This window comes from Purpureocillium lilacinum (genome assembly GCF_023168085.1).
Source record: "Purpureocillium lilacinum CBS 284.36 DNA, scaffold_2, whole genome shotgun sequence".
NCBI classification, from domain to species: Eukaryota; Fungi; Ascomycota; class Sordariomycetes; order Hypocreales; family Ophiocordycipitaceae; genus Purpureocillium; species Purpureocillium lilacinum.
Window position 1 is genome coordinate 5564374 of NW_027072112.1, and position 22579 is coordinate 5586952.

The 22579-nt window shown below is 59.8% G+C and overlaps 9 protein-coding genes across 9 annotated transcripts; 4 read left to right on the forward strand and 5 right to left on the reverse strand.

Moving 5' to 3' along the window:
- Window positions 1-781: 781 nt before the first annotated feature.
- On the reverse strand, window positions 782-2412 carry PLICBS_003457 (trimeric GatFAB AmidoTransferase(AdT) complex subunit; the record flags this gene model as incomplete). Its single annotated transcript, XM_018323207.2, has 2 exons — window positions 782-2178; window positions 2259-2412. The coding sequence occupies 2 exons, from the start codon at window positions 2410-2412 to the stop codon at window positions 782-784; spliced, it is 1551 nt and encodes a 516-aa protein (XP_018178437.2).
- A 797-nt stretch (window positions 2413-3209) lies between these two features.
- PLICBS_003458 (uncharacterized protein) lies at window positions 3210-4767 on the forward strand (the record flags this gene model as incomplete). The annotated part of the gene is made up of 2 exons (XM_018323208.2): window positions 3210-3457; window positions 3516-4767. 2 exons carry the CDS (start codon window positions 3210-3212, stop codon window positions 4765-4767), a joined length of 1500 nt encoding a protein of 499 aa, XP_018178438.2.
- A 405-nt stretch (window positions 4768-5172) lies between these two features.
- PLICBS_003459 (uncharacterized protein) lies at window positions 5173-5952 on the reverse strand (the record flags this gene model as incomplete). Its single annotated transcript, XM_018323209.2, has 1 exon — window positions 5173-5952. One exon carries the CDS (start codon window positions 5950-5952, stop codon window positions 5173-5175), a length of 780 nt encoding a protein of 259 aa, XP_018178439.1.
- A 7949-nt stretch (window positions 5953-13901) lies between these two features.
- PLICBS_003460 (40S ribosomal protein S27) lies at window positions 13902-14448 on the reverse strand (the record flags this gene model as incomplete). The annotated part of the gene is made up of 3 exons (XM_065600224.1): window positions 13902-14084; window positions 14167-14229; window positions 14446-14448. 3 exons carry the CDS (start codon window positions 14446-14448, stop codon window positions 13902-13904), a joined length of 249 nt encoding a protein of 82 aa, XP_065456296.1.
- Window positions 14449-14967: 519 nt separating this feature from the next.
- PLICBS_003461 (uncharacterized protein) lies at window positions 14968-15823 on the forward strand (the record flags this gene model as incomplete). The annotated part of the gene is made up of 2 exons (XM_018323211.2): window positions 14968-15032; window positions 15109-15823. The coding sequence occupies 2 exons, from the start codon at window positions 14968-14970 to the stop codon at window positions 15821-15823; spliced, it is 780 nt and encodes a 259-aa protein (XP_018178441.1).
- A 316-nt stretch (window positions 15824-16139) lies between these two features.
- PLICBS_003462 (uncharacterized protein) lies at window positions 16140-16863 on the reverse strand (the record flags this gene model as incomplete). Its single annotated transcript, XM_018323212.2, has 2 exons — window positions 16140-16402; window positions 16455-16863. The coding sequence occupies 2 exons, from the start codon at window positions 16861-16863 to the stop codon at window positions 16140-16142; spliced, it is 672 nt and encodes a 223-aa protein (XP_018178442.2).
- A 784-nt stretch (window positions 16864-17647) lies between these two features.
- On the forward strand, window positions 17648-18889 carry PLICBS_003463 (uncharacterized protein; the record flags this gene model as incomplete). The annotated part of the gene is made up of 1 exon (XM_018323213.2): window positions 17648-18889. One exon carries the CDS (start codon window positions 17648-17650, stop codon window positions 18887-18889), a length of 1242 nt encoding a protein of 413 aa, XP_018178443.2.
- A 626-nt stretch (window positions 18890-19515) lies between these two features.
- On the forward strand, window positions 19516-21015 carry PLICBS_003464 (uncharacterized protein; the record flags this gene model as incomplete). Its single annotated transcript, XM_018323214.2, has 1 exon — window positions 19516-21015. The coding sequence occupies one exon, from the start codon at window positions 19516-19518 to the stop codon at window positions 21013-21015; it is 1500 nt and encodes a 499-aa protein (XP_018178444.2).
- A 369-nt stretch (window positions 21016-21384) lies between these two features.
- PLICBS_003465 (uncharacterized protein) lies at window positions 21385-21796 on the reverse strand (the record flags this gene model as incomplete). Its single annotated transcript, XM_018323215.2, has 2 exons — window positions 21385-21390; window positions 21461-21796. 2 exons carry the CDS (start codon window positions 21794-21796, stop codon window positions 21385-21387), a joined length of 342 nt encoding a protein of 113 aa, XP_018178445.2.
- Window positions 21797-22579: the final 783 nt, after the last annotated feature.

Sequence of the window (22579 nt, forward strand, 5' to 3'; positions counted from 1 at the left end):
GACAAAACCTTTCGCGGCGGCAAACGGCGCTGGCCATCAAGCCTTGCTGCGCGTCGAGTATACTGAGAGGCTCCTCCGACGTCGCCAAGGTTGTCAGCTTGGGCGGTTGCTCTCGCCTACGCTACGTCAATCCGACGACCCTGGGGCACCCTACATGCAGCCTTGTGTCACAACCTCAAGGCACACAACAGTTCCCCTGACGCGAAGCGCTTACGGGGTCCAGCCGCGGCCGATGAGGATGGGACAGGAGTTACGACAAGTTGACGATGCGGCTGGCCTGCCCCTGATGACCCGAGCAGTACCAGGTCAACATGTGACGAGCCGAAACCAACACACATCACATACCTAAGGCAGGCACCTCACCATGCCCTGCTCTAGCACGGGTCAGCCGCCTGACGAGAGCGGGTTTACATTTATCCTTGTCTGGCTTTAGCAGGGGAATCTTGCCAGATCATGGGGCATCCCGCGCAGGGGCGCTACAGTGTCGCGTCACGACTATCGACAGCAATACGCGTCGCAACTTTAACATTTAGCTATGAGCCACTAAATCGAGACCAGAGAGCAACCAATAAAATCTGCTACAGGCTGGCTTGAAGATGCGTGTTGAAACTGAGGTGTGATGATTGGAGTCGTGGATAGCCCGCTCCGAGTCTGTATGCATCATGTCTTTCGTAAAGCCCTCCTCTCTATATGCGTCCACCGTTCCACCTCTTCTTGGCCATCCGCGCTTCTACTCCGCCGCTCTATCGCCGGCACTACTACCTCGATCCCCTCCTTCACTCTATCGGTGCATTAGATCCTTGAGGCGCTCCGCCATGGCCAGGAGGCGCTTGTCGTCCCAGTATTGGGCAATGAGCTGCAGTCCTACGGGCAGGCGGCTCTCGTCCGTCCGCGCGGGGACGCTCATGGCCGGCAGCCCCGCCAGGCTGGCCGGCACAGTGAAGACGTCGTTCATGTAGGCGTCGGTGCTGCTGTTCTCGAGCACGTCGCGTAGCTTGGGCGCGAACGAGGGCGTCGTCGGCGAGAGGAGGAAGTCGACCTGCGGCGGGCCGCGCTTGTCCTCGAGGCCCGTGTCTTCGGCCATGTCGCTCAGGTCGAACTGCTCGGGGTCCTGAAGCGGGTTGGCGAGCCGGAAGACGCGGTCGAAGTCGCGGCGGATGAGGCGGCGCACCTTTTGCGCCTGGATGAAGTAGTTGTCCATGGCCTCGGAGCTGAGGCTGTAGGTGCCCAGCAGGATGCGCCGCTTCACCTCGTCGCCGAAGCCGCTTCCGCGAGTCTCCGAGTAGAGCGCATCGCCGGCCGCATCGCTGCCAGGCGCGCGCACGCCATATCGTACGCCGTCGTACTTGGCCAGGTTAGATGACGCCTCGGCCACGGCGATAACGTAGTACGCGCAGAGCGCCTCCTTGGTAGACGGGAGAGAGACGGGCACGATCTTGGCGCCCTGCGCCTCGAGGGCAGAAGCGGCCTCGATCCACGACCGACGTATGGCGGGGTCCAGCTCGGCAATGTTGTACTCGAGGGGTATCCCCACCGTGAGCTGCGCGTTGTCCTGCAGCGTTGGAGGACAGGCCTTGGCGCAACGCTGTCGGGTGGCCGCGGACAGCGACGTCGGGTCTTGGGCGTCGTGCTCCTCGTCCAGCTTCGTGTTGACGAGCAGGTCGAGCATAGGCCGCACCTCCCTGGCGATGAAGCCGACCGTATCGAGCGAGTTGGCATAGGGGAAAACGCCGTAGCGCGATATCATGCCGTAGCTGGGCCGGTATCCCACGGTGCCGGTGTACGAAGCCGGGAGCCTCACGGAGCCGCCCGTGTCGGTGCCGAGGGCCAAGTCGGCGTCTCCCACCACGACGGCGACGGCGCTGCCACCAGAGCTACCGCCGGCGGAGATGGGCTCGCCGTCGAGCGCCAGCGGGTTGCGCACGGGGCCGTGGATCGAGTTGGTCGAGTGGGAGCCCATGCCGAACTCGTCCATGTTGGTCTTGCCGACGACGTCGGCGCCGCGGGCGCGCAGCTGGCGGACGATGGTGGCCTCGAAGGGCGAGGCATGGCCGAGGAGGATGCGCGAGGCGCACTGCGTGGGGAACTCGGCGGTCGCGATGTTGTCCTTGACGGCGAGGCGGAAGGGCTTCGCGCCGGGTAGCCGCGGCGGGGGCGGGCTCGTTGGTTCGATTTTGCCTTGAGGGTGTTAGTGGTCAGCGACATGCCGCGCGAGAGCTGTCCGCTCGAGGCTCCCGTCGAGGCGCGAGGGCGCTTACCGCTGTCGACAAAGTGGTTGCACGCCGAGCCCGTGCTCGTGCTCGTACTTGTGCCCTGCCAGCGGCGCTGCAACGCGCGAGCCTGAGACGGCGGCGGAGGCGCGCGAATGGGGAGCGCAGCATGCCGTCTGAGAGGGCTCAAGCCTCGCCGCATGGCGGGATGCATGTTGGAGCGGCACACGCCTGCCGCCCTCATTGTAAGCCGCGAACCATCCGAGGCGCCTGCCTGGGGCTTTGTTGCACGAGCGAGCGGCGGATGTTGCCGGTGGTTGAGGCGGGCGATGATGGGACGACGACGTGGACGAGGACGAAGACGAGGGACTAATATGGCAAAGGCGGAAGCGGGACGGGCGTCGGCGCGGGACAATTAGCTTCGCGGCAGCAGCGTCCGCGGGCCTGATCCGCGTCGAGTTTAGCATGGATGGCATGGATGGCCAGGGTGTCGAGCCTGCGCCCAGCGGGGCGGCACAAGGTCCGGAGCAGAAAGCCCTTGAGGTGAGGTGGGTGTTGGCCCTGGGCTGGTGCCGGTGGAAGGGTCCTTGGCTGCTGTAGCTGAGAGGCACAGCAGCATTGACCCTGCAGCCACAGCGCCCAACAAGCTAACGGCACCGCTTGCACAGCAGCTGGGCACCAGAGACTTGCCCAGTGGCGGCCAGCACCCGTAGGCGTCCAGGCTCGCACATCGGACGCTAGCCGACGGCACGGAATCTGGAAACACCGATCCTCAGGCCGCAAGCCACTGACAGCACCCCAACCTGGCAGGCTGCAGGGTCCAGGCAACCAAGACGTCAGCCGCGGAAACTTTTTTGGACCTCGCCAGACCTATGACCACGAGCTCCGTGGGTTCGCAACCGCAACAACCAAGCCGTCCTCCCGCAATCTCCAATGAGGCACCCACAGAGATAACGTCGACTCTCGCCTCGGGCCTGCACCCCAGGCACGCCGCACAGCATGGCCACCAAGCGCGACTACGACGACGTCGACGATGGCGAGGTCACCGACGATGACCCGAGCCCCAAGCGCGCGAGGAAGCACACGGGTGCGCAGCGCCTGCACCAGCACCAGAACGCGGCCATAGATCCGACCTGGGGACAGAAATATGTCTTCTCCAATATCAGCGAAATGTCTACCATTCCGTACGGCGAGGAGTCGGACTTTGAGGACGATGCGGATGCGATGGCCTACTTGCGGTCGGTCAGGTATATTGGCAGCTCATCAACCCCCCTTGCTTTGACTATTGTCGTCTGACTGGCGCAGGGAGCAAGCGCTTGGCATCCCTCACATGCTCGTGGCTCCAAAGAAACAGATTGGCCCCCAACTACCGCCCGAGCTGCGACAGGCAAGCGAGGAAGCCCGCAATGACGATGGCGACGGCGACGGCGAAGACGAGGACGAACCAGCACAGGCCGATTACGGCGAGTACCAAAGCGGCGCCGAGGCCAGGGGCTGGTACGAGGACGGCGCATACATTGCCCAAGCCGAGTCAGAAAGCTACGGGCAGCCTGGTGACGAGGGTGATTCCGAATGGGAGCTCCATCAAGCATACTATGCGTCCATCCTAGCTCGTTACCGCCGACTACGGTCTACCCTTCACGCAGAACCCCCGACCAGCGCGGCGCGGCGCCTACCCTCCGGCCGCCCAACCACCGCCGCGCCCCTCGACGGCAAGTCGACAACCCACAAGACCTGGTCCGCCGCCATGCGCAACACGGACCCTCACCCGCTGCAGCTCGCCCTCATGTCCAAAGACTCGGTCATCCGCGTCCTACGCGTGCTCCTCGGTGGGCGGTTCCTGCGCCTCGGATACACGCTCTCTGAGCGCACTAGCCAATGGGTATGGGCCCTGCTCGCGCGGCTGCCGGAACCGTGGGAGCTGGACCACACGGAGATTGGCTGGGTGCGCGACCTGGGACGCCGTGCGATACTGCTCGGCCGGAGCCTTGCGGAGATGGCGGCCTTGCGGGACGATCTAGAGGAGGGCCAGCTGGGGGTGCACGAAATGGTCGACCAAAGCAGTAGCGTCGAGCTGGGCACGGATGCATACGTCGGCTATGGCGTGGATAGCGCAGACTCTGACGCTGCCGATGGCCCAAGGCAAAAGGACAAGGAAATGCAAGAAACCAAACAAGTCGAAGAGAATGATGATGACACAAAAGAGGTCGAGTCCGAAGAGGAAGGCCAAATCTCGGACGACGACAATGGCGACGCCGCGTCTGTCGCCATGGATCTCTCATCGGGGTCCGAGGATGGGGAGGTGGCGCCCTCGGTACAGGCTCCGGATGACGGCCACGCTGCCCTCGAAGCTGCCAAGCAAGCGTTCTTGGCCCGCCTCGAGGGTGATGCGACGGTCGATGCGCCAGAGGATGAGTCTGAGGAGGCGCAAGAGGCGGCCAGGCTGCGTCTGCGCATCAATATGCGCGCGACGCTCGACATGATTCTCACCGTGGCGGGCGAGTTTTACGGCCAGCGGGATCTGCTGGACTTTCGGCAGCCCTTTGTGGGCATGTGACGCTGGGAAGAGCGCGGCGATACTAACGTCAACTCGCCATAAAGGACGAGTCGACGGGGGACACAGACATGGCATGGAGAAATGGGAGGTGCTGATGAATCGCTTTGCTACTATAAGGGGCCTAACGGCTCCTATTCTTCCTGATACCCGCCGCAGCCACTTCTTGTTGAAGGGATCTGCACATATCTAAACAATAATCATGCCCCATGCTCGACCACGTTCAAATCCACTTCGTGGTATGCCTGTCCCAATCAATCATTCTGCTGCTCTTATTCCGCGAGCGCGTGATGTGCCTTGCATGTCCGTAACGCCAATGCCCAAATCAATGTCGAATCTTCTCGACCCATCATCCTTGCCCAGTCGTACTCGCACATAACATACAGTCTTTATCAGGCTGAAGAGCCCTCAAGACATGTCCATCTCCCGTCCTTGTCCAAAGACGAGAAAGTCGGCCTCCTCAAAGTCTCCATCCACGGCCATGTTCTCCTGGTCCACGTCCTTGAGCGGGATGTCTGCCGCGGCCGATGCAGATACGCTCTTGCGCACGCGAGTCCTCGGTACGGCCATTGGGCGGGCATTTCCCCAGCCCATCGGCGCGTGGAGTGTCCGCGGGCTTACTTCGCCGTCCCAAGCCTTGGCGGCTTCGCTGGCAGCCCACGTGATGGGGATGCTGGCGGCTGAGTCCTCATCTTCATCAAAGATGCGCTTGCGAGACGGCTCTGAGGCATTGCTCTCGACGCTTTCTTGAGACATGGTGAGTTCCGGGACGGCGTCCAGGTCTGGTACTTCGTCGTCCTCGGACTCGTCTTCGCGCAAGGAGGGTTGCGTGTCCAAGCCGCCAATCTTGTTTATGCCGCAGAAGGGCAGCAGTTCCCTGGACACAGCGCGAGCGCCTCGCGTTGCCGGCGAGTTGCTGGTAGCACCCGCCCGTGTGTTATCCGTCCACAGCTTGAAGCCACTGGGGCCGACGGTCTTGTACCCCTCCGGGACGGACTTGCGGACGCGCATGCCTACGCTGAGAAGGTTCGCCTGCACGCTGGACGGGAGGAGCGGCTGCCGCAAGGGCTGTGCATCGGCGTCGGCGTCGGTGGGAAGGGCGCCAGAGGAAAAGAAGGATGTGATTTGACGCTGGGATGGGTCCGCAGAGGCGCCCGCGAAGGGCCGCTTGGTTCGAGGCGCAGACATGCTGAGCTACGTCGATATGATGGCAGCCGTGTCGTAAATCTCGAGAGTGATGTATGTCGTCGTCGATGCAATTGAGCCTTTCGAGCGGCGGCCCTGCGTGGCGCTGCGTGGACGGATGCGTGTGCTGTCTCGGACTGACGTAGCTGGCCCTTGGACCCTGGATGTCGGAAACCTGAAATAGACTTTTCCCCTGGCCAGTGCCCGGGGAAAGAATTGGCCGTTGCGTGGGAGAAACAAGAGAGAGAGAAAAAAGCAGATAAACGCAACGTGCAGGTGATTCAGAAGCGGTAGAGTGGAGAGTTTCTGTCTGATGAATTGACGGGGGGGGGATGGAAGACAACGAGCAAGGGAACAATGAGAGGCTGGCTGGTGAAAGGACGAGGGATGGAATGGGTTGGCAGGAGGCTGGGTGGTCAGCGCTGGCGTGGTAGTGGCCTGTGACATGAGCAGGAAAAAGCGGGTCGCTAGGCGCGTCTGGCGCGACGGTTTCGCGTAAAGAGGTGGACGCTTAGGATTAGTCATCGGTTGATTCGCGGACGACTCTGCGGCCGACCATCTGATGCGCGGCTGTTCATCGCATTTGAGAGGGACAAACGGCTGCCGTCTCGTGCATATTGGGCAAATGCTGGGCGTTGAAATGCTTGATTTTACTCTGCACGTGACCGACCGGAGGGCGGGCCGCGCGTGTGTGTGTGTGTGTGTGTGTATTTTCCGTCCAGCGGCCGTGAGGCCGCTCAGGTCCCTTTGGGGCACAGGACGTGCTGGGCTAGTGGGTCTATCCTACGTTATCGATACAGGTTCTGGTGGGTCTCTCAGAGATTACCTCCAGGTGTCCCCTCATCTTCCCATCGCGAAAAGTAAACAAAACCACCATCCAGCATTTCATCGGCTCTAAGGCGCTCCAATTCGTGCTCGGTGCCCGTCAGCGGGTCGTTCAAGCGTGGCATCCAAGTGCCGTATTCTAATAGCCTCGAGAGAGGCTGTCAGCGGAGGCTGCGAGAGCAGCCTCAATTGATCCGGGCGGGCAAAGGGTGTTGCAGCACCCTCCGCCTGGACGGGTCACAGAGTGAGAAGTAACAAAAGAAAGAAAGGGAGCGATCACCATCCACCATCCGCCTAGTGGCGAGGACACGCCCATTCGAAGAACGAGCTTGCCTTCGCCAGCTTGACGAACTTGTCGAAGTCTCTGCCTATTGCACGATTGACTGCCGCAGCCGGTGAGGGGGCCAGCCTCATCCGATGTCGCGGCAGGATCTTTCGGCAATAGAAGAGATGACTTGGTTCTTTTCGTCGGCCACATGAGCATGTCAGCCGCGCGTCGTCGTGGTTGAATCTCTCGTGGTAGTCGGCAAAGTCTCCGTGACGAGACCGCGCCGCGAGCAGGTGGTGGAGCAGTGGTCGTGGGAGCTCTAGCTCTGGCGGGCAGCCGGTAGTAGGCTTGAGATGCAGTGGCTTGTACTGGTCGGGTGCAGAGGCGTCCCACCAGGCTTCAAAAGCGTCTCTGGACTGCTGCCGGGCAATCCTGCGCAAATGAGCGAGTGTTGGGAGTGCGTCTGCGGGTTCGGGCAAGGAGGTGGCCGCCTTCGCCAAGGCGTCCGCCTGCTCGTTGCCTGCAATGTTGGTGTGGCCGGGGATCCAGCGGACCTCTGTGGCGCCATGCGTCGTGGCCAGAGCCTGAAACTCGAGGAAGGCTTCCTGAGAAGAGTCCGCGGGCGTGCCTCTCAGGCAGTTTGCGACGGCGAGATTATCGAGGCACACAAAGATGCGTCGTGGGCTAGGGAGGTTCAGTGCAGCACGCAACCCCTCGAGGGCACCCTTGGCTTCTGCATCGAAAACCTCGGCTGGGCCAAGGCGACCGTTGCCACTCGTCAAGGTGAGTCCATTGCGATGAATCACATAACCGTACCCAGCGGCCTTCTCCGTGGAGAGGGATCCGTCTGAGTAGACGATGAGCGTCTCACGAGGGATAGACCGGAGCCATTCCAGGAAGTCTTTTGCAGACTCGTCTTTCGACGCGGTCTGTAGGGGCGTCGCGTGGTCGTCGAAGCGGCGGGGGAGGAGCAGTGGTCGTTTGCTACGAGGTAGCAGCTGATCGCTGCGTCTGAGTCTAGTCCGGAAAGCCTCGCGAGGCATCTGGTACTTCAGCTTGATTGACCTATGGATGGTCGGCGGCTTCGGCTGCAGTGTGCGTTTTGCCAGCGGGTGTGCCTCATCCACACGCTTAAGGCGGGCTGCGAAGCGCATCCGGCGAGTTTCGAGCAACTGGGCGATCGGCGGGATGCCACTCTCACGATGCAGTGCGGCGACAGGCGTCGTCCTCCAGACTGGCAGGACGGCACGCATAGAGTTGTGAAGCGACTTGTTCATCTTCCGCAGCAGCTGCTGGATTCTAGAGGAGCCCTCTTTCCTGGGCTGGCTCCAGCGAGGGCTGCTCAATCCAGGGTACCAGGCCTCGGCGCCGTGGAGCAGCACTGGCTCGACACAGGCTCGGACGGCTCTTTGTATAGCGCTTGGGAGGGGGCCGTGTTTGGTGTTTGCAAGTCCGCGGAGATGGTGCGCCACGGCCTGCGCCTTGGCAGTCCATTTCTCGACATGGGTCTTAAACGTCAGGGTGCTGTCAAGCCAGATACCTAGCCAGCGCATCGCCTTTTCCGGGCGTCTCACGCCCTCGTGGAAGATAGGCGGCGACACCCTGGGTTTGGTTCGGCAGAAGTGCATGACCTCGGTTTTTGCAGGGTCGAAGCTTACTCCGTTGGCGGCGCCCCATGTTACGAGCTCGCTGACATGGCGCGACGCCCTGTTGGCCGTCATCTCTAGCGAGTTTCCTACGCATAGGATACCGGTGTCGTCGGCATAGCCGAATCGACCCTTCGGATTGCCCAGGCGATAGATCGGCTCTGTATAGAGCAAGAAGAGGATGGGCGAGACGGGTGAACCCTGCGGCAGCCCGCACTGCAGTGGGGAACTGGGTGTGGTAATGTCCTGATATCGCACGCACGCTGAGCGGTCTGACATGAACGAGCCAGCCCATCGTGCGAGGTGATCGGGCCATCCCTGCTGGCGCAGACGGAGGATCAGTCTGTTGCGGAGGACGGTATCAAAAGCCCCCTGAATGTCCATTGTCACCAGTGTGGCGACCAGTCCGCGCGCGAATGCTTCTTCGATGTCGTGCACGAGAGCAGCCACGAGGTCGACAGCGGATCTCTTCGGTAGGGCTCCAGCTTGTTGCGGATGGAGCACACCATAGTGGATGGACGCCCACGCTAGACGGCGTGCGATGAGCCTCTCAAGACCCTTGCCTAGGCAGGAGAGCAGCGAGATTGGTCGCCAGGCGCGCGGTGTCGACAAATTCCGACGACCCGGCTTCGCTATCATGACCACTTCCGCCTCCCTGAATGGTTGCGGATGGTGGCCTAGTCGGAGGCAGCCCTCGTAGAGGCGACGGACATGTTCGCCGATGATATGCCAGGCGGCTTTGAGCATATTGACAGTGATGTTGTCGGAGCCGGGGGATGTGTTTCCCGTGCGGATGGTCGCGTCCTGCACCTCGGCCAGTGATAGATCCTGGGAGAATGGTATCGCTTTAGTCGGGGCGACTGGGACCCACGGGTCGGCAATGTCGTCTTCTGAGGTTCGCCTTTCCAGCGTGGCTCGTCGGAGGGCATTGGCTTTGTCGAGCTGCGTTTCGTGTACCACGCCATCCACCTCGAGGGGTGGTGGTTGGAAGGCACCTGGCGACTTCAACCATCGGACGGCTTTAAACACAGATGAACTGTCGTTGAAGCTGTCGATGAGATTGCGCCAGTATAGCCGTTTAGCTTGGCGGACAACCCTCTGGAAGTCCTTCTTGGCGAGCTGAACATCCCGACAAAATCCAAGGGGATAGACTCTTCTGATCGCGCGGTATTCCGCTGCGGCCAGGCGGCATTCCTCGGTCCACCATGGGGCGCTGCGCCCTTGCTTTCGAACGGGGCGACCGGCCACCTTCGCCGCCGCTTGGAGGAGGCGCACCAGGGCGGATGCAAGAGCATCAAGGTCGTCGGTGGTTGTCGTCGGGGCTGGGATATCCACTGACCCATACTGGACGAGATCTACGAACCGCTTGATCTCGTCTTCCGTCGTGACGCGGACTTTTCCGGGTGGTATTGGCGCTACGCCCACCTCCGGGAGCGCTATGCTGAGCGTGAAGTGGTCGGAACTAGTGGCCAGATGGTCCTCCACGACTGCCTCGGACAGTGGTACATTCGAGAAGGCAAGGTCTATGGTATTTCCATGCGGGTTTGTAGGCACGTCGGTCGGGTTGAGCAGGCTGAGACGAGACTCTGATGCCCAGTGAGCGATGTCGTCGCCCCGGCCATCGAGACGACCGGTCTGCCAGCTGTAGTGTTTAGCGTTGAAGTCTCCCGCGACCAAGCACCTGCTCGGCGGGCTCCAGGCGAGGAGTATGTCGAGAGCCCCGTCGAAATCAGGCTGTCGGTAGCAGTTGACTATCGTCGTATTGTTGATGGTGAGCCAGAGAATGTCACGAGTTGTCGCGGGACGTCGTTGGTCGGCCGTTAGGCCGGGGCGTCGCCGGACGTATGTCATGACTCTTGGGCGGGTAGTATTATTGGTCCAGCTATCGACTGGAGAAAAGGTATCATATGCTGGGTGAGTTTTGGTGAGACAGCAGCCATATTTAGCCTCTGTCCATGGCTCTTGCAGCAGGACAACGTCGTATTGCTCAGAGTCTGCAAGGGCGAGGGCGCAGTCGTGTGCTGGTGGGATCTTTCCCACGTTCGCTTGGAAGATTCGCAGATTCTTCTTGCCGTTTTGTGGAGCACGGGTATGCCTCGTCATGGGTCATGCGCGATGGGGTCGATGCGTCGCTTCTTAGAAGGAGAGGCAGGCCCGCTCGCTGGCCGAGGAGTCGTATCCACGATGATGTATGGTGGGGTTATAGTCATGGTTGGGCTGAGAGTCGAGGTCTCGCTCCCAGCTCTTGAAGTGTTGGCTTCAGGCTCGATTTGGCTGTCGTTGGGCTGGGGAGCGCTGGGGGGCGAGCTGCCGGGCATGCTGCCGGGCGTGCTGCCGGGCGTGCTACCGGGCGTGCTACCGGGCGTGCTACCAGAAGCAGAAGGGCTAGCGCGGTCGTTCGTCTCAGGAGCGCTCAATGGCGCCGGTCTGGGTGAGGGGTTCACGGTCTGAGGCGATCCTCCGTCCGGTTGGGAGAGCGCGTTCGCCTGAGCCTTGCCTTGCCTTAGCTGGGCCGATAGCTGGGCACCCATTTCTCGGACGCGGGTTTTCTCTTCCTTGGTCAATCGGCGGAAAGCGCCATGGGATCGTATGGGACGTGCCGGGCATTTCAGAAAATCTGCGGCATGCGGTCCGAGGCAGTTGCCGCACTGCTCCGGCGCTACGCAAGAGGAGTCGTCGTGTCCGGCCTTTCCGCATCGCTTGCATGTCGGTCGGCGGTCACAGCTATGTCGGGCGTGGAAATCCCAACATTTGTCGCATTGGCTGGGCACGGTCGGTTTGTCAATGTATCGGGCCAGTCTGCTGGAGCCAAATAGCCTCCAGGGTTTCTGGGTGGGCTCGAGGAAAGACACTATGAGCGTCTTGTTTGGAAGGTCATTTGAGTCGTGTCTGCTCGGGCGAATGCTGACGGGTGTCAGCCCGGTTTGGCAGGCAATTTCGTCCTTGACTGCTGTGTCGTAGTCGGCTTCATTGCCCTGCAGGTCGGTGAGTCTGCGAGGGCAACGGGATACGACGTAGGTGTACCATTTCTTGCTGACTTCGACGGATTTCGCGCCCAGGTCTTCCGCCCATTCGGACTGGCGCTGAACGATGAGATCTCTGGTGGTAGCGTCCGCGGTGCGAATAGCCCAGCCCGAGTTTACGGGAAAGGCTGCCGGAATTTGGTGGAGGTCGATGCCGGCTTTCGCGGCGATGTGGGTCCGGATCGCGTACGATTCGCAGTTCCTCGCCGGTGCTTCGGCGTCGAGTCGTACGAAGACCCGGAGGTCCTCTTTCGGTGGGGCGGGGATTGGTCGTCCCTGGAGACGTATGTCGGCTGTTTGTTGTGGTGCGGGCAGCGGGGCCTCAGCAATGGGAGTGGCGTGGACCCCAGGGGGCTGGCGAGGGCTGCGCCCAGCGACGACGCTGCTGTACGTCGGCGCCGTCGCGGGGGGCAGTATGGAGAGAGACTGGCGCCAAAAGTCGAGGAAGCTGGTGGCGAATTGGTTCGCGAAGGTGTGCTCAATCCCGGACGTGAATTGCTTCGCGGCCTGGTCAAATGATTCGCAGAATGCGTGGAAGACTGCTAATTTGGCGTTATAGGCATCCGTTTGCTCTTGGGCGACCCTGTTGGCGCCTTCGACGATGGAGACGGGCTCCAGAATGGGTTCCAGCGAAGGCCTGTACGACGCGTATGCGGGCTGTGCCCCTTCCGTAGCAGCAGAGTGGGAGAGTCGGAGTAAAGGCGAAGATGGCGTCCGGGCCGGTCGCCGGGGCGCCGGCGAGACACCGATCGGCCGGTCCACAACCGGAGAACTATTTCGGAGCTGGGCGGCACGGGCCCGGTCGGCGAGAGTTAGGGGGATATGATTGTCCAGATCGAAGGGATCTGAGCCGGCATGCGAGCCCATGGCAGTTGCCATGGCCGCTGCCAGAGCCAGCGCAGCGCGCGGCTCGAGGTGTTGGTGGTGCAGTTGTTAGTCAATTTGCTGTAAAATACGCTACTTTCTTAACAATTGCATGCCAAGAAAGTATGATGACAAAGGAAGGTGGGGCGGGCCGCGCTGGATAAATGAGATTAAGTCCAGGGTAGGCCACTTTCACCACAGCACGTAGCACATATCGAGGTGTAGACTCTTCATTACATGCATGGAATAATGTTGCGTTATGGGGTCGCTGGGATAACATTAAGGCAGTATTGGTCGTCGTGTTTACGTATCTGACTTGGCAATAGCATAGCGTTGTTGAGACCTATGGAGGAACCAGCGTGGAGTCTGGCTTGGAGTGCAGCGAGCCCCCCGCGAAAACAGAGCGTGGAAGGTAATTTTGCGCGTGCCCGTCGAGAATCCGAACAAAGAGAATTATACGAACCAAGGACACCAAATAACTCAATCAAATAATAAATGCAACATAACTATGAAACGCGAGACTTGTTCAATACTGCCTGCGAACCGCAGCACTGCATTTGGCCGAGTTGTGTCAGGTCGGGTGGCGAGAACTGTGGCGTCGCGTTGCAGTGCAGGAGTGGTCGACGCCGAGGCCCGCTCTCGCCCCAACAGTGACGTTACGGCCATGTGTGCTGTATGAGAAGTGCAATTACAGAGCTAGGAGTGTTCGAAGAGCGCAACGGGCACGAACCCCGCAGGGCCGACATGCTATCTTGTGCCCAGTTAAGGCAGCCACGGTGTGATAATCACGATGATTCGGGGTGACTCAGACCACCCACATCAACACGTCACGGGCGACATCACAGCGACAGAGATTCGTGGAAACCATTGAATTTCGCAAGCACAGTGCCGTCCTCCGCTGCCACTGCACCCAGGTATGAGGAGCGATCATCAAATCAGCGGTTCCACGTCCTCGCATCCCAGCGGCCCCAGCTCGGGCCACCGCGGACACTCGTGAAAGCCCTTCTCCGGCTGTCCACCCCATGCAGTGCTTTTGTGTTCCTGCCTCAAGAGACGACTCTTTGGTACAAAGGCGCGCGTAACGGAAAAAAGAGGTAAAAGATGTGCCATGCAAGATATCCGGAGACCCCAAACGCCCCAGCTCTTGGGTGTTCCATCTTCTATCTGCAAAGATGTCGGATTATGTCGCAAGGTGAGGGTTGTTGTCTATGCGCCCATGTCGAGGAGGAGTTGTTGTTTTGCAGATGCCGATGACCACCACAAATTTGAACCATAAGAGTCATGATACCCAAGGAAAGAAACCACCCACCCACGGGGGCGAGCAGTTTACTTTCTTCGGAAAGAGCAGCCCTCGGTTAATCTGGCCTTGCCACCGGTGGGCTGGCAAAGGACGGTGGTGCAGCCCTGGCAGATGACAACGGTCTGGGCGTGCGAGAAGACGGTGGTGATGGTGAAGCAGCCGGGGCACTTGACGTCCATGAAGAAGGATCGGGGAGCCGGGACAAGGGTCTGGCAGAGCATCGTTAGATTATTGTTCGTCGTATAGATGGGGATCACCTCGGCGGCGAGGGTCTTGTCGTCGTCGGCGTACCTTGAGCTTGTGCTTCTTGGCCTCGGCGGCCGGCGAAGGGTTGAGAAGGTCAACGGCGAGAACCTGTGTCGCGCTTGGTCAGCTGATTGTTCCCATCGGTTTCGTAGTGCGCTCGTGTCCGTCGTCCAGCCGTCGAAGGACAGCACTTGGGCGTTGCTTTGACGATCCTGATCCGCCTCTCGATGACGGCGTCGCCAAACCGGACCGTCCGTCACAACAATCCCAACCGTGCGTCCTTCGCGGTGTCGTGGCTCCGGGGAGAGGGCAATCGTCGCTCACCATCTTGACTGATTATCTCGGATGAGGATTCGGTCGGTCTTGCGAGGATGGAGATGCTTGACGAAATCTGTCGACAGATTCGAGGCTCGCAAGATGGGTGAGAGGGTGTTAAGCGAGAAAAGTTCGGTGGACTTTGAGGGGGAGAATCTCGTTTGCCTCTAGCCTGGAATTTGGACACAAACGGTCTAGCGCACTAGGGTTTTGAGGCCCAGTCACACGTGACGACAAAATTGTCGCCGCTGATTGGCTTGAGCTGTCTCCAGCGGAACAAAGTCACCGAGTCGAGGCCCTGCATTAAAATTTTGTGCAGACGCACCAATGTGGGGTAGCTGTTGTGCAGCTCGCGCGAGCTTCGACAGGCAACCATTCGTTTCGGGAATCGGTCGTCGTCAGTCAAGTGGGCGCGGCGGGAGCTTGGCTTGGGTGTCTCCATGTGGATAAGATAGTTGCCTGCGTTCCAACATTCCGTGTTCCTCACTCTCTCCAAGATCGTTCTGACGTTGGTTCAACTGTGACGGCACAATGGCGGCACCAGGCGACCAGCGCATCGCTGTTCCCATCGACGACCCCAATGCAGACACTGAGTGGTTCGTGCCCCGCGATGCGCCTGCGATGCGACTTTCGCGCGCCAGCCCCTGTACGCAGCTAACATGGCGCACGCAGGAACGACATCCTGCGCAAACATGGAGTCATTCCCGAGAAGCCGCCCAGTCCAACCCCGATGATCGAGGAGGCCATTATCGAGGGGCGCAGGCTAGCACATGAGAACCGGCTGGAAGGCAAGGACCTTGACGAGCTGGACGAGTTGGAGGACCTCGAGGACGAAGACTTCTTGAACCAGTACAAGCAAAAGAGGATGGCGGAGCTCAACAACCTGCAAAAGAAGGCAATCCACGGCAGTGTATACCCCATTTCGAAACCCGACTACCAGCGCGAGGTCACCGAGGCCTCCAAAAACGGGCCCGTTTTCGTCAACCTCACATCGTCTATGGGCACCAACGTCGAGTCCAGAGTGCTCTCGGAGCTCTGGCGGCAGGCTGCTCGCGAGTACGGCGATATAAAGTTCTGCGAGATCCGCGCCAACCAAGCGATCGAGAACTACCCGGACCGAAACTGCCCGACGATTCTGGTGTATAAGAATGGCGACATCGCGAAGCAGGTGGTCACGCTGATGACCATCGGTGGCGTCCGAACAAACATGCAGCAGATCGACAACCTCCTTGTTGAGGTTGGCGCGGTGCCCGACTCGGATATGCGGGTCGTCAAAAGGAGGCAGGCCGCCGAGGACGCCGAGGAGGAGCGGCTGGCGGGGAAGAGCATCAAGACTGGCACGGCCGGAAGATCACGCGATGACGAAGATGACGACGACTGGGACTGATGACGAGGACTATGACGATATCAACTACTACAAGGATTTTGTCGTAAACGGCGCAGACGCGGCTCTTGGTATCGCATTAACCCACTCCGCATATTGTTGAATGTATCGATGATTCAACTACATGAATGTTGCCGGAAGACAGAAAATGGCAGGGAAAAGGCGCAATATATGCATGTTGAATAGAAGCGGCCGTACGTCGCCGGCGGCGGGCAGCCGAAATGCAACAACAGTACGCATTAAGTCGTGCCAAGAATTGAGCGGCTTGTCGCCGCGCTTTATTTTTCCCTCTAAAATCATAACTCCGTGACATCTACCGTCATTGCTTTTGTGCCATGATCTCGCCCACAAGCTTTGCCGTCGCCTCTACAATCAGCTCGTGCTCGTGAGAGTGTATCCTCTGCTCGAGCGTCTCCAAGTCGTCGCCGGGCAGGCACTCAACCTCCCTTGTCAAGATGGCCTCGCCCTGGTCGACCTGCTTGATGACGTTGTGCACCATGATGCCCGTCTTGTTGTTTTCCAACTTGCCGGCCTTGAAGTCCTCGAATGCCCGCTCAATGGCATGCGCGCCGTCATATTTGCCTGGTAGCAGATTAGCTTGATGGTTATACCTTTTTCCGGCGAATAATAATACCTGGCAGCGCGGGGTGCAGGTTGATGACCTTGATGCCCGCGGCGCTGATGGGGTCGAGGAACCGCTCGCCAAAGATGTACATCCAGCCGGCCAGGACGATGAGCTGCGGCCGTGTATCGAGCGCCAGCACCTTTTTTGCGAGCGCGGCGTCGTACTCGTCCCGCGCGCGTTGCAGCCGCTCCGGGTCGCCCTCGCCCTTTTGCTGGAAGCCATTGGAGATGAGGTTGAAGTACTCCCAGGGCACGCCGTGCTTGTCGGCGCGGGTCGTGGCATAGGCCTTGCCCCGGTTGACGATGAGGCGGCAGATGCGCGAGTTCGGGATGCGGCCGACGGCGACAGCGTCGAGCAGGGCCTGGAAGTTGGACCCGTTGCCGCTGGCCATGACGAGGATCTGGCACGGGGCTGCCATGGCGAGAGCGGCTGCGCGTGCGTGCGGTGCGATGTGATGCGATTGAAGTCTAGGAATTGCTACGAGAGCGGACTGCTGGTGAAGCGTTTTTGCGCGGGCCTGATGTTAAACATCTCACTTGAAGCTTTCACTGAAGTCTGCGCTGGCGCCCCACTAGAAATGGGCTGTCCAGTGGCTGGAGCGTGGCGGCTTTTTACTTTGCGGGCGCGAGCCACGGGGATGCGCGAGAGTTGGTCAACGCAACCTGAGTGCATCATTTACTTGGTAGCAGAAAACGCAGTATCTCGTCGCGCGGTTCATATCTTGAAGCATCGTTGACTGTGGTTCGAGCCCTGCCCGCTTTGGGCCAGCACGAGCCCGTCGGGACAACCTCAGAGATGCTGACATTGAGCGCCGCCCCATTCGTCGGGCGTCCGCCTGGAGACCGTCGGCTGCCGAGTGACTCACTTACACGAGCATCGACGCCAAGAGTATAAAGACAATGGAACATGATGCCCGTTTCAATGATGGTGAATTGATGTATATATAAAAATAACTGATATATCGTTTGCTTTGTTGCGTTTCATCGCTCCCTACAAACGGCTAGCGACATCATCGCACTTCTGCTGACGGAGGAGTTTCAATTGCCTTAGCGTCTAAGGACTCTCCCCTCGCAACCCTTGGACTTGTAAAAAGTACATCTGAATGTGAGTTTTCAGGCTTCATACGAGGACTGCGCTCATTATACTGACGAGTTGGCAGCGCAGTACGACGGCTACCGTCTGTTCGCAGCTCTTCATTCGCCATGAAGCCCATTGAGCTCGACGGCAGAACAGGCGAAGGAGGCGGCCAGCTCGTGCGACTTGCCGTCGGCCTCGCCGCTCTCACCTCTCAGCCCGTGACAATCACCAATGTCCGCGGCAATCGCCAGGGCGGTCGCGGCGGCGGTCTCAAGAGCCAGCACGTCACCTCAATTGCGTGGCTCGCCTCCGTCACGGACGCGCAGACGACGGGCCTCTCCGTGGGTTCCAAGACGCTGACCTTCATCCCGCGGCGGTCGCCTTTGCAACTCGCCTCAGAAGGAGGGAAACGGAAATATAGCATCTCGGCTGAGTCGGACGCCGCAAGCGCGCTGCTTGTGCTCCAGGCCATCTTCCCCTACATCCTGTTTGCTAGCGCCGAAGGAGACGAGCCTTTGGAGCTGGACATTTCGGGCGGAACCAACGTGGCATGGTCGTTGAGCTACGAATACTTTGACCAGGTGCTTATGCCGACGCTAGAAGAGCGCTTCGGAGTCCAGGTCGAGAGAGAACTGCGACAGCGCGGATGGAGCTTGGGGTCCAAGTCGAGGGGAAACATCTGGCTACGAATTCATCCTGTACCGCAGGGCCAGAAGCTCCGGTACGTGCCGCCACCAGCGTACACATACCCGGACTTGTACCGCGTCGAGCGCGTGGACGTGAGCATCATCGTGCCGCAGTGGGCGCACGAGATGCTGCAGAGCAACGTGGTGAGAGATCTCGGCACCCTCTTCCCGGACGCCGACGTGCACTTCAAGCTCCTCGAGGACTCGCGCGACGACGCGCGGTGGTCGGTGCTGCTGGTGGCGCAGTCGACGGCAGGCATCCGGTGGGCGAGGGACGTCCTCTGGTCGATGCCCAAGAAGGCCAAGTCGAGGGACGTGCTCGTATCGCAGCTGTCGCGAGCGCTTTGCAAGCGTCTCTACGAGGAGGTCGAGCTGGGCGGCACGGTGGACGAGCACTTGCAGGACCAGGTTGTGTCGTTGCAGGCGCTGGCCGAGGGGCCCTCGTCGTTTCCGCGACATGACGACGGGCACGGTGCCGATGAGCGATACGTGGACAAGGTGATAGACGGGGTGGCCAGTTTGAGTGTCGGCGCAAAGCTACGAAAGGAGAAGACGCACGCGCCTTTCGGGCATGGATCAGGGCACACGCAGACGGCACGGTGGGTCATTAGTGAGCTGCTTCCCAAGAGCGAGTTCTACAACAAGGGCGACGTTGTGCGGGGGGTTGGCTTTTCGCTCTAGGGACACCGGGGTTCGGGGAGCAGGGATGGGTGACGATGGTGTTTGGCTTGTTGCTGAGCCTGTTTTGGAAGCCCGATCCTGGGGTGTGAAGCATGATTAGCGAGAGCCTTTGTGTACCATACGATAGCGAGCGCAGGAAGCCATAAATCCATCGCACACAGAAGTCTTTCTCTGCTTGGCGAGACCAGCTCTGTGACCAAAGCTGGGCACATCCTGTGATGCTCGGAATGCCGGGCGGAAGCCGACGTACGAGACGGATCTGATAACGGCCGGCCCACCCGTCGGAGGCCAGGCACGCGACTGTGGGTGGCGGGGTCCCTCCTCCAGTGAGTGTTGCGGGGGTGCCAGGAACCAACTGAAATGCCCTGAGCTGGACCCTGATCAGTGATCAGACCCACCGAGCTTAGTTGCCTATCCCGCCAACCCGCCGCCACCACGGCGCGTCGAGGCGCGTCTCCCGTCGTCACCTCCAGCTTTCGTCAACATTTCGTCCCGCTGTCGCTTTTAATATCTCCACGTCTTTGTCTCAGCTTCTCTTGCATTCTCGTGCGCGCATCTACACCAAGCATCTCGCTCGTCATCGCTTGAATTGTATTTCCACCTGCATTTGCATTGATACCGCCGCCATGTCGGACGAACCGTCCCTGCCTCGGCTCCCCGCCGTGTCGTGGGACGAGAACTCGCAGACCTTCTCCAACAACCCGCGCAAGCGCGTACGCGCCCAGCGGTCCCGCTACTCGCCCTCTGTCGGCTACAACTCGAGCGATCCAGCCGTTTTCTCCAGCGACGACGATCCGGGCCTGGACAACTACGTCGAGGGCCGTCGCAAGAAGCGCTACGTCGGCTCCTGGTTCCAGCAGCAGCCCGCGTCGTCCGACTCGACCTTTTCCGACGTCATTGTCGTCCCCAAGGGTGGCCAGAAGCGGACTCTTGCGCGGCAGGTTGACAGTGGCGTTTTCTTGGGCAGCGATGGCACCGACGGCGAGGACCTGGCTGATGAGCTGGAGCTTCCTACGCGCTCTAGACTGCCCCAGCTGATGATGGACAAGCGGCCTGTCCAACGCGTTTCTGGGGCGGAACTGGCGGTGCGTGAGAAGATCCGCGCGTGCCTCGACAGCGGAATCGAACAGCTTGACTTTTGGCAAATGGGCCTGGAGGAGTTGTCTAGCGAGACCTTAAGTCCCCTCGCTTCCTTCGAGTGCATCCCCGTCGTCGCAAAGGACGTTGCATTTGAACAAAAGGATCCGGAGCTCGAAATGTACCTGGCGATGAACCGGTTGCGGACCCTCCCCGGCGCGTTGTTCGACCTCACACATCTCTCCATCCTGTCTCTCCGCGGCAACAAGTTGACCGAGCTGCCGCCTGCCATCTGCAAGCTGCGCAACCTACGGGAGCTCAACGTGTCGCAAAACCGGCTACGGTATCTCCCTGCGGAGCTCCTTGACCTGATGGAGCCGAACTCGAAGCTGCGCACGTTGGTGTTGCATCCAAACTCTTTCTACGAGCCGGAGGAGCCCTTTTCGCGGGACTTGGATAGGCCCGAAGTCCATTCGCATCACTCGCTGGGCGACGGTCACCCGACGCCGCACTTCACATCCACACACCGCGGACGTTCGCCGCTTCAAATCTGCGATTCCCGAGGGGAGGTGCTCTCGGACTTTCGAATGCCGTCTGTCGAATCCGCGCGGAGGATTGCGGTGGATGGAAGCACACCCAATGACCCGCCGACATCCTCACAGAGCGCAGCAGCTACGCGACGAGACCCGCCCCGACCCAGTGTCGTGCCCACGCTTGTCGAGGCAGCCCTTTTGAGTTGCTCCAGTAGTAGCCAGCTCGGCGACTTGGAGTTTTACATGCCCGACGGCCTGCCTTGGTTGCGGCAACTACTGCGCCGGGCAACGCGACAGAAGGAGGCAGGAGGACTCGGATGCTCGCGGTGTAGGCGGCCGCTCGTCGTGCCGCGACTCGAATGGTTGGAGTGGCGGGATCTAGGCACCTTTGAACTCGCTGAAGGGACGGGACAGAGGCGGAGGTTGACGGTGCGGCCGCTGAGCATGGCGGAGCATGAGAGAGCTGTGCCCTTTTTGCATCGCGGGTGCTCGTGGGAATGTGGGCCAGAGCGATAGGGCGTGATGCGACTTTCCCCCTGCCGCTTTAAGGACTGGGATGCATTTGGATGGAAGCTGATGGGCTCGGGCACGATGATCCCTGACATGCATATTCGGACGGCAACGGGTGTGTTAGTCCACTTCAGAAGGCTTGACATGTAATGCCGTAGCGAGCGTCACTTTGATCTATTGCAGCCTCTGCATTCGCATTACAGTGAAGGGAAAACCCCAAGATGGGGACAAAAGCCAGCACCGAGGTCTGCCCACATCGTGCGTACCCAACAACATGAATCGGCCAGTAGCTCACCAGGGGACCGTCGCGCCGTTTCACGAGAAACGAACCGTTGACGAGACGTCCCTTTGGCACCAAAGCGTCCTTCAGCTGTCCTAGGTCTTTCCGTCGTGTTTCTGTCAGAAGACATGGCAAGTTTAAATGTGCGTGATCACAAGACGGAATGCTTACCTTGACCCGCTCCCAGACTCCGAAACCGGAAACTTGCACACGGGAGGTGTAGAATAGAGGATTGATGTCGCCGGTGATCTTTGTGTTCTTATAGTCGTCTTTGATGTCGACTGAGAAGGTCTTGTCCCCGATGTAGCCCGTGATGTGGTGATATCCTACCAAGTCATCGACATCCCCGCTGAACGTGAGGTTGATGTTGTTCGTGGTGAAGGGATCCAGGGTGGCGGCGAGTGTTGCGACGAACTCGTACGTGACGTTGTTAAACACAAACATTGCCTTGACCACGCCGGAGGCTTCGCGGGTGAAGCTTCCTGGAATTCTATGGGGGGGCGGCATGTTGACGTGATGCCAAAAGGGGGCTTTTGTAGAGGGTCTTGGATGGTGTTATTTTGTTGTGTCGATTACTGGTGCTTCTGGGAGTGGGCTTGGGGCCCGAACTGCTCTATTAAATAGTTTCAGCGGCTCTTCCCTCCTTCTTCTGGAGGTTATCGCCTCGTTTCTCGACTCGCTCCATCCGGCTGCTGTTCCAAAAGCGAGTAGACACGTCAAGCCATACAGACCCAAGGCTACTGTCGTGCTCGCTTGCTTTCAACGAGAGCTCACTGTCTTTTCCAGGGGGCGCGCGTCTCCGCAGCTTGGAAGTGTAACCTGTCGGATGGTGCACGACAACGGCGGCTGCTGTGCACGGGGAAAACGGCAAAAGGCACGACTCGTGTCGCGCTGGGCCTTCAACTCATAAGCCGTGCCTGTCAACGTCTCGCTCCAAAGGAAGAGATGCCATCATCGGAACAGACCGCAGAAACATGCTCGCTGCGAATGGCGGCTTGCTCGATCGGGAAAGCCTGTTGGGGCAGTCGAGTGCCGTGAGCCGATCTTGTCGGGTTTCACGAACATGCTGTCGAGAGCGCCACCAGAGTAGGGCATGCCTATAGATGGTCAAGTACACATGCACACTGCCGGCTTGTTTTTCAAGGAGATCGTGAGCAAAGACGCGTTGCGGCAAACGGGATGCCAAGGGTGAACTTGAGGCGTCGAGAACCACTCAGATGGATATATTCTTACCAGACATACACAGCAACGACACTTCGGCTGGAGTTTGAGCACATGATTGGAACGCCT